This window comes from Talpa occidentalis, unplaced genomic scaffold (genome assembly GCF_014898055.3).
Source record: "Talpa occidentalis isolate TD23 unplaced genomic scaffold, MPIMG_talOcc4v2.1 talOcc4.13, whole genome shotgun sequence".
Lineage (NCBI taxonomy): Eukaryota > Metazoa > Chordata > Mammalia > Eulipotyphla > Talpidae > Talpa > Talpa occidentalis.
Genome location: NW_023601322.1, coordinates 10,670,329 through 10,680,712, shown reverse-complemented (window position 1 = coordinate 10,680,712; position 10,384 = coordinate 10,670,329). Strand labels below are relative to the sequence as shown.

The window sequence follows — 10,384 nt, the reverse complement described above, 5'->3', positions numbered from 1 at the left end:
GGGGAGTGAGGTCCCAGGTGCAGAGAACACCTCTTTTTCCACTTGCTATAACCCATGTGCATTTACCCCCGAGGGCCCCTTCATGGTGAATAGCTCTTATTTTGGCAAGTTTTTGACACCAAATGGCATTAGCCCCCCAGCTCTAACTAGTAACACAAATGACTGACCTAAACTATGATTGATACGGTAAAAAAAATATTGATTAATTTCTTCTGTCTGCAGTGCACACGTCATTCAGAGAGACAGATGTTGCCCTGTTATTTCATCCACAGGGTGAGCATCCCGGAGCAGTCTTCAGTATTAGGGTGAGCACCCCTCCCTGCCACACCAGCCTCCCCTACATGCCCAGGGTACAAAATTGGGTTTCAGCTTCCTTAAGTGCTGTCATTGTCTCTTACTCATCTTTCCTGTTCTCCAAATTTTCCTCTATGATACCACTTTCTTGTTATTTGGGCACGGATCTTTAGAAGGCCGGCTAGAGGTCATCTTCTCTACATTTTGGCTTGTTTCTGACCCTGTTCCCTCCCCTTGAGTGAGCCACCCTGGCTTCTGTTGTCCTCTCCCTCAGGTAGCCACGTCTTCGTGAGGGCTCAATGGCGAGGCAGCCACCACAGGGCAAAAGTTAGCCCTGGTCCATCATCCTCGCCACCCCAAACCATGTGCAGCATCCAGGGTGCAGGAGTGAGGCCACTGGGGAACTGCTTTCAGAAATCAAGAATATTTTATTTACCATTTATTTTTCAGGTTTTTTTTTTTTTTTGGTCTGTTTTTCATATGTCAAACATGCTAGACCCTAGGGGGGTAAAATATGAATGTAAGACCGCCTATTCTCAAAAAAGCTTAAGCACAAGTAGGGGAGGCAGAAACAAAATAAAATACCAAAAATGGAATATGGAGCTGGCCAGGGTCTGGGGCACTGAGTGGAGTCTGAATGTCATGCTTGAAGGACCTCTAAAATCTCATCCCAACAGCCTGTTCCCGTCAGCTGTAGAGTAAGGGAGCAAAAACATACATAATCCCTCGCCCCCATGGTGACAGTTCTCACACAGTTCTGTGAAGCTCAGTTCCTTTGTTCTTAATAACTTTAAGGTCCCCTAATTGGAGGAACCACCACCTCTACGTCTGCTCGGGCAGTGAGTCCCCTCCAACTTTTCATTTTGTACACTTCAGGTTTCTCTCCCCAAACCTCCAGCCCCACTCTCTGTCTCCATTCACCCTCACCCCACTACGCCACAGACCTGCTTTAGCGCCCCCTCTCTCCCCATGACATCATCCCCACTCTTACAGCATCAGCCCAGAGGGGGCTGGGGGGGCATCAGATCCCACTGGCTGCTGGGTGAGGTGAGAGGTGGTTTGGCTAAGACCTGTCCCTCTTAGAGAATCTGGTTTTACTGGAGAAAGAGAAAGTATCATAGAGGAGAGTTTGGAGAACAGGAAAGATGAGTAAGAGACAATGACAGCACTTAAGGAAACTGAAACCCAATTTTTACCCTGGGCATGTAGGGGAGGCTGGTAGAGTAGGGAGGGATGTTCACCCTAATACTGGGGACTGTTCTGGGATGCTCACCCTAATACAGAGGCCGCTCCAGGAGGTGTGAACGCAGGGATGGGGGAGCTGGATTTACCTCCTGGGGAAGAAGTAGACAGGTTCCAAATGGGCCGAGCAGGATCCCAGATGGCGCTTAAAGGAGACACCCCAAAAACAGCTGCTACAGAAGATGGGTGTGTGCGGTTGTGCAGTCCCTGGGATTTCTGAGTCACTATGTGCAAGAATTGTTGGGAACCGAGTCAAAGACAAAAACACTTTGTGTAAAGTCTTGCTACAGCTTTGGCCCCTGAGTGTTACATTAGCCTATATTTCTATATTTAAATTCTTACCCTTATTTTAGTAACAAAATTGAGGAATGGTAGTGAATTGAGTTTCAGTACTACCTTTATTTGTTAAATGAACATCATTATGAAACTTTCATACAATGTTTCTATAAGGATGCTGAAGGTAGTTTGCAGGATTTATTGTTCATGTGGAAAAATTTAGATTTAAATTAAATCTTTACATGTTTGAAGACACTGTAAATTAAATCAAAGGATAGTGAACATACATTCTCTCTCTTTATTTTAAAGTATATACAAATTGGGAGGTAAACATTTTAAGGCTTAATGGCCATATCTGTGGTCTTTTGGAGTAAGACAGGTATGTACTCTTGAAACCGTAGCTGTGGAAAGTGGATTTATGTCATATCACTCTGAGGGGGTCAGAAAGTGCTCTCCTTCCTGCCCATCAGGTACGAGCAACAAAAGTTCCCTATGATAGAGATTTACAAATATTGGCTGATAATATTTGTGCTATAGAATTGGTTTTTAAAGTTAAAATCCCTGATAATGTGGATTTTCACTGCCATTTAAAAACTAAGCAAAAACACACAGCCATCACTTCTATGTGAAAAGTGGAAGAACTTTCAAGGTAACTCCACTTTTTCTGGACATTTCAACAGACACCATGTTCTTATTCTTTGTTTTTATTAATGGTGGCTGAAAACAGGTTGGTATCAGAAAGTTTAGCTTGGTATATTAATTTCCATTACACCTTAATCCCCATAGTTGCTGTCTTATCCCCCTGAAGCCTGGTTGCCTGTGTGGAATATCGGATCATTTGCTTGGGCAAATTAATCTCTCTGTCTTTAAAAAACACATGTTATTTTCTGACTCAGACACTCGCTTTTTTCAGTAGCTGTTTTGATCTCTTCAGTGTTACTTCTGTCTAGGGAGAATGAACAAGTTTTACTAAATTACTTGAAATTTCAGCTGCTTTTTTTTAGAATCAGTTGAATAGTTCTTGAATAGTTCCCCCTTCAGTGCTAGAATCCAATCTTTGCATTGAAGTGTTGTAGAGTGTAATATAAAAAAAACCCTTCCTACACTGTATTTAGCCAGGCTATGATTTCTATGTTACTAAAGCAAAAAGTGTTAGATCCTTATGAACAACAAGAAGGAGACAGTAACAAAAAAGAGAAACATTGTCAAACTTTTAATAAGGACATTTGTTTCCTTTTTTTTTTTGTAAATCCATAATGTCTACAATTTATAATATGGGTAAACATTTTACAGCCAAAAAGTAACATGACATTAAAATATACAGAAACTGGGCATTTTTCCTATCAAAAGTCATAAACTTAAATGTCTACACAAGATATTCTCCACTAATGCCTTACACAGAAGAAAAAGCTGATGCTGACACACACCGGTGAGGTTGCACAAGAATGAAAAAGTCTCTTCTGCATGTTTTTTTTGTGTCTCATCCATTCCACTTAATACCTGCTGGACAAATCACAGAGGCCCCCTAGAGGAAAGCAACAGATGATCTCTTTGAAGGTTTTCCTCAGTTCTTGGCTCCGGAGAGCATAGATTAGAGGATCGATGATGGAATTACACATGATCAGTATGAGATACAAGTTAAAATGAGACATGAAGCATACACAGTATGGATTCTGGGGACAAGAGATGTAGAAGATCAAGTGGAGAAAGAATGGCGCCCAACAGACAACAAAGACCCCAATCAAAATGGTCAAGGTAATAGCTCCCTTCATGTTGGCACCTTGGCGGATGGTGCCCGTGCAGGGGAGCACAGCGATCCTCTTAATGTGAAGTCTGGCCATGAGGAACATGTGGACGTACAGAGACGCCATGAGAGCCAGCATGGTGAAGAACATGGTGATGAGGCAGATGATCACAGCACTGCTGTCTGAGTAAATGATGAACAAGATGCCCGAGACTGAGCAAGCTGCCCAGATACAAGTTATGATGATACCCACCCGCTTCACTGTCATGATGTTATGATACTGGAGAGCATAAAAGATAGTAAAGTACCTGTCCACTGCAATTGAAAGCAGGCTGCAAATGGATGCAAGCAAGGAGCTACAGATCACCGAGTCAATGACATTGTCAATATTCACGGTGAAACTCTGTGCGTCCGTATCTGTACTGTTTAATAGAGTGATGACAATGGTTTCTGATCCGTTGGACACGCTCACCAACATATCCGCCACGGCCAGGCTACAGATGAAAAAGTACATGGGGGAGTGCAGATTCTTGTTCTTGGCTATGGCCACAATCACCAGAATATTCTCCAACAAACTTATGACACCCAGAGTCACAAAGACCTCAGGAGAGACAAAAAGTTGCTCGTAGCAGCCTCCATCAGAGTAGCTTTTCCCCAAGGGCTCACTGGCATTGCTGTGCGGTCTGTAGGCGCTGTGGTTCCAGAAGTGGAGAGAAGTGTGCATCCCAGGCTGGTGGGTGGAGTTCATCCCGGCCAAGTGGAGTCAAATTCGCCCAGAATTGATGGAACCTGCTGGGTCAGGTGTCCACGGTGATTTTCTCCTGGTCTTTATCTAAAGATGAAATTGGCATGCCTGTGGCGAGTGGCTGGCACATGCCCCAGACCTGGCCATGGAGTTTTGAGTCCCTTTCCGGGTCCCCTCTGATTAGCCTCACTTCAGAATGCTCATTCTCAGTTGAAAGAGTCTGCCGTTTGCTTTTTTGTTCTCACTTTCGCTTGAACTTTTAGTCTTAGGCATTCAGGTGTTTCCAAAATAGTTTTCCTAGGCGCTGCGGTGGTGCTGGCTGACGACGCCGTGCGCCCGGGCTCACTCACTCAGCTGCATCTCTGAGGTGTCAGTTTGCAACCTGAAGCCTGGCTTTCACTGTTAGGAGCTGCTGCTGATTTTTGCGGTGTGTGGAGGAAAAAAAAATAGGTTCACCCTGGCTCCTCCTTTACTTCTTTCTGACCAATCCGGGCGCAGCGGGGAGTCTGAGCGACACCGACTGGGTTCCCGAGATACAAATCACAGAGTAACTGTGATTCAGATGCAGAGGCTCGTGGGATCAGGAAACCAGCTGAATTTCTCCTTTCAGGTTTTCATGGAAAACAATTTGGTGCCTGGTGGACATGCTTTGATTTCACGAGCCATCTTGAGGCAGACAGGCTGATTCCTGCTTAAAAGAGAGGTGTGTGTGTGTGTGTGTGTGTGTGTGTGTGTGTTTGTGTCTGCGCGCGCCCACGCTTGTGTGTGTGTGTGTGTAAAATGAAGTGTGTAAAACATACCGTCCTCTTTTCCTGAAATACGCACTTTTTGACCAGGAGACTGAATGCATTTGCCCTTTCAATTTATTTGAATTAAGAACTCAGGCAGTAATGCTTCTGCTTAAAATGAAACACAGGGAGAATATTTGATAATGCGTGCTATGCTGTGGATGGAGGATCTATGTAAGTAACTGCAGTGCATTAAAAGGTTCAAGATAGAATTTATTTCGTGGGCACAAATGCCTACATTCCCTTCACATCCTTGTCCACCAACTACATGGAACTGTGACACCAACGAGCAATAAATGTTACCATTCTGAGCTGCTGAGATATTGGTGTTTATCTCTCTTAGCATCTGGCAATAATGATCTCAATTTTCCAACTTTTAATTTTTTAAAAAAAGATGTATTTATTTATACAAGAACCAGGGTACAGACCAGATGCACGGGAGGGTGAGAGAATTCACCAGAGACAGAGTGGGGAACAGAACAGACAGACTGATGAAATACACTGCTGAGGGGAGCAGCGGGCGAGGCCAGAGAGGTCTGCTGCGCCATGTGGGACCCTCGCCGGGCCGGGCAGGATCGAACCGGCGCTGCTGAGGCTGCAGACAGCTTCACAGTGCTGTGCTCAACTGCCAGCATCACCAGGGGAGGCCCAATTTTCCAACTTTTTAAGGGCGCTATTATTTATAAGGAGCAAACCCAATTACATGGAATCCTTTCTTTCCTCTATTTTGGATGTGTATGAGTAGTGAGTTTCCTAATAAATAAACAATAGAGAAGAAGTCACTGTAATCTTTCTGAATCAACTCGTCTTTGTGCCCCTAATGATGATATAATTGTTCCATTTGCTTAGGCTAAAAATCAGAGCATCTGACTTTTCCATCTTTCTCAAAAGTCCATACAAGCAATCGCTGGTAAAGTACCTTCTGGGTCTGATTGTTACTTTTCTCTCCTTACCCAACTCATTTCTCTATATTCTTCATGGGACTTTATTGCAGACCCATAGCCTGGAAGTTGACTTGCTTACTACTCTGCATACACGCTAGAGATTGGCCTATGAATTCACTCTATTTGTTCTGTTTGGAATGCTCTATCCCTGTATGTATGAACGCACCACCGCTCTTACAAAACTTTGCATGAGATTTTCTGAATGTCATGAACTGGAAACAATTGCCTTTTTTTTTTTTTTTTTTACTTAGCTCTGATTCATATGCCAAAAAATTTACTACCTGAAAAATCAAAAGCGTGAACTGTAAAATTAAGTGGGATTTTTTTGTCTATTCACAGAATCATATAGTCATCACCACTTTCTATTTCCAGGACATTTTTCATCACCCCATTAGTAGTCATTCCAATCACACTCCCTTATCCTTGGAAACGCCTAATCTACTCTCAGTCTGAATGCATTTGCCTTTTCTAGGCATTTCATATAATCGTAATCATGCGTGATGTGGCTCTTGGTGAGTCACTTTTTTTACCTAGCACAACATTTTCAAGATTCACCCATGTTACAGCAAGAATATGGATTTAATTTCTTCTTATAGCTGAAAAACATTCTAATCTATGACTAGACCACCTGTAGTTTATCCCCTCATCACTTAAGGACATTTGTGTTGTTTCCAGTAGAACTGTCTTTGTTCTTTCTTTTTTTCATGTGCCTGTTTGCTATCTGTGTGTCTATGTCTTCTTTAGAGAAATGTCTATTCAGATCCTCTGCTCACTTTTTTAAAGTAGAAGGCAATGAATGGAAGGTGACCTTAGTCAAGTGGTAGACTAAGGACCACGGAAAATCTTCCCATCTATTAAAGTTAAGAGAACCCTGGCAGAACTTTTCACAATTAACATTTTCAGAACTTTGAAAATTAACTAAAGGCTTAAAGCAATCAAGGAGCATTTTTTCCAAGAAAATGTCTCAATTACATAAGAAGAGTAAACTTTGTAGCTTTTTAATTATCTGCCATAGTTCAGTTGCCCATAAATCAGAGGAAATACAACCAATGTTGTTAAACACATTAATATTTTTGAATATTTCAGATTCAGTTTATAATGCACATGAACATCTTAGAGCATAATGCGTGTATCTTTAGTGAACAAAATACTTATTTTACAATTTATAACAACACATATGAGCCACTACTAAAGAGAAGTATTTATCAAACTATGTTATTTGGAATATTACTTTCAGGACATAATGGTTTTCCCACCACACCATTGACTGAAAGGGAGGACTTGAAGGTCAAATGATGCTGGAAAGTGCTGGAAATTCACTGTTTTCTTGAGCTTTCAGTTTACATTTCTGAAATTTCTTACCAGAGAAACATTTGCTATTGCCAAATAAATTTATTTCCTCAGTTTATTTGAACATACCTTCTTCCACTTTTACTTTTCAAGTGACTATTATACTCATTTTGACAATGCAAATTTGTACCAAACTTGATTACTATACTGGGGAACATTGGAGCACAATACAGATTTTGTGTTTGTTTTTGCAGTTGTGCACAAAGAAGCAACAGGTGAACACGGAGACTTGAGCCCTGTTAAACAGAGACACAGGCAGACGCAGCATGGACGCGTCAACGCAGACCAGCTTCTTTACTCTGCGTGTAGTGAAGCCCCACCCTCTGCACCTGCTTCTGCAGCTCCAGAGATTTCAGGTACCCTCCCTCGACCACGTCCTAGCAACTCACAAACTGGAGCCCTTCTGCAAGTCACTTATTCAGGCAAACCGCAGACATTTCCAGGTAAAGTGCTATATTTGTTGTAGGTGTCGGTATTTTTAACTATTAAAACTGTGTAAAGCTGGGCCTCTCTTAGTGGCGCAGCGGTTGAGCACTGGGCTGTGAGGCTGCCCGCAGCCTCTGCAGCGCCGGTTCGTTCCCTGGCCGCCGGCTAGGGTCCCGCCAAAAAAAAAAAAAAAAAAAAAACCTGTGTAAAGCTGTTCTATTGATTCTAGCAGGTTTCTGTCTGTTTTTACAAAACCCCATCACTGAGGAATGAAGTTTATGAGTACTGTGAGTCCATCCTCAGTTTTTTTCAGAAGCCCAGTTACTCTGATTTTGCATACTTTGCATAACACATTGATTTCTAGAATACACATGTCACATATAATAAATGTAATAAGATTTGGAATTTACAGTTTGGGAAACATTCATGTGGAGCAAATAGTTCTGACAAGATGTTTGCTTGCTTAAAGGTATTTAAGGATTGCAGAGTGCACCCTGAAATGGCGCCCTTGTCTATAAAGTATATCTCTTGTATTAGTAGACTAATATTTACATGTTTTCCAGTGTGCATGATTTCTGTTTTTATATGGAATGTTCCAGTAAAATGTTTATACAATTGTTACGTAATCTTGATATATATCTAGATGTTATTGTTTTAGGGACCACACATAATGTAAATAGACATAATGAACAGACATTATCTGACGCTGTGTTAGTATTAGTAGCACTAGCGATTACATATGCAAACTATAAACTTTATTGAAATATGAAAAATAATGTGTAAAATTTTACCAACAATTAGTGTCAGGTAATATTAATAGTAGGTAATAGTGCACTAAACATGGACATTTTGTTGCTTTTTATAAAATAATTTCATTAAAATATGATTTTTATCACACATTTTAAGAGTTCTCTAAATACGAGGTGGACTACAGTACATTTTGTTGATATGTGTTTATAGTTATCTTAGTTCTCTATTGTGTAATTTAAATATATCACTAGTTTACTTCAAATCTTTTAACATTAGACAACACTGATAGTATAATAACTTTCATTAAAATACACCCTTTGCTCCAAATAAAATTAAGATATAATTCTTTATAAAATTGATACCATGAAACATGAATTCATTTCAAAATATTAGAAAACTTTTCAGAAAATAGTTATTCTTAGTGGATTGCAGCAGTAGTCTCTGCATGGTTTTGTTGTTTTTATTTTAAACTCCCTTCCAGTTTACTTACTTTTTTTCCTCTGATTCCTTCGATCAACCAATCTTTTATGAGCACCTACTATATTGCAGATGTGAAAAACAAACAAAGCGTGTGCTCTCCCATAGAAGGACTACAGTGAAGGTATCATCTGAATGGGGAAACTGATTGTAAGCTAATAATTTTTATGTATCATTACCATTGAGATGATAGCAGAAATTAATAGAAATAATCTCAGATTATTTTAGTCTTCTTGGAGGTGTTTTATTGAGATAAGAATTATAGGCAGATGGAATATTTCTGCAAAATCAGTTTGTGTGAAATTATATTGCAAATTTAAGGAATGGCCATCACTTTGGTGTGACTAGAGTACACAGAGGAGAGGTACAGAAATCAGTCTGGGGATATTAGCAAGGAACAGGTTATCTAGGGCTTTCTTTGCATGCCAGGGAATCAGGACTTGGCTTCCTTAGCAACACCTGCGACAACACCTAAAAACTCAGAATTAATCTCTTAATACCTTCAGGGCAGGTGCTTCAATCTCGAAGAGAAACAAGATTAAATTTATGTTTTGCGAAAATCACAGTATAAAATTATGGAGGGTAAGGAGTTGAGATACACGCATATACAAATAATAACTCTTACCATTGGGTGCTTGTTATAAGACAATCATGTTATAAAGTACCATTGGAGAATTGAGGCAACAACAATTTGGGGATAGGGTGGGGCTAGTGTCATAAAGAAAGCATTCAATTCTTGAAATAAGGGATATAAACTGTTTATTTATACCCCAATTTATATCCCAATAGTATATAAGTTATTTACTAAATAAGTTATAGTCCCTCCTTTCAAACTTCCCTTTCCTAATGAAGAAGAAAATGAGCTAATAATGTGGAACTACAGAGAACAAGGCTTACACAGGATATTAACAATGTGTGGAGATGTAATCCAATCTGGAAGGGAATGAAAAATCCCTGAGAAAACAGCATCAGCAACAAACTTTAATCCTTTGGCAGAAATTGAAGAAAAAAGAGAAAGGAATTTCAGGTCCAGGGAGCATTAGCAATGGTATATACGTGAAAAACATCATGCAATCTAAGGGACATGAATCAGATAAAGGTTACAGAAATATAAATAAGAGTCAGGGAGTAGTTAGGAAAGAGGTGAGGTAGGTTGGCAGAAAAGTGGTCATTGAACACCTTTCAGCTTTATTCTATGAAGACATAGTTTCAGGTAAACTTTTTGGATGCTAGGTAGGTAAGCAGATCTCAGCATTAGTAGTAGGATTGAAGATCCTTCATTTCATTTAAATGGGGAAACTTAATTGTAAGCTGATAATTCCTACATATTATGATCACTGATATGATA

The 10,384-nt window shown here is 40.3% G+C and overlaps 1 protein-coding gene across 1 annotated transcript; it reads right to left on the bottom strand.

The window, feature by feature from the left end:
- Window positions 1–3,305: 3,305 nt before the first annotated feature.
- Window positions 3,306–4,352, bottom strand: MC4R (melanocortin 4 receptor). Its single transcript, XM_037509698.1, has one exon. It carries the CDS (start codon window positions 4,302–4,304, stop codon window positions 3,306–3,308), a length of 999 nt encoding a protein of 332 aa, XP_037365595.1. The 5' UTR covers window positions 4,305–4,352.
- Between the last annotated feature and the right edge of the window lie 6,032 nt (window positions 4,353–10,384).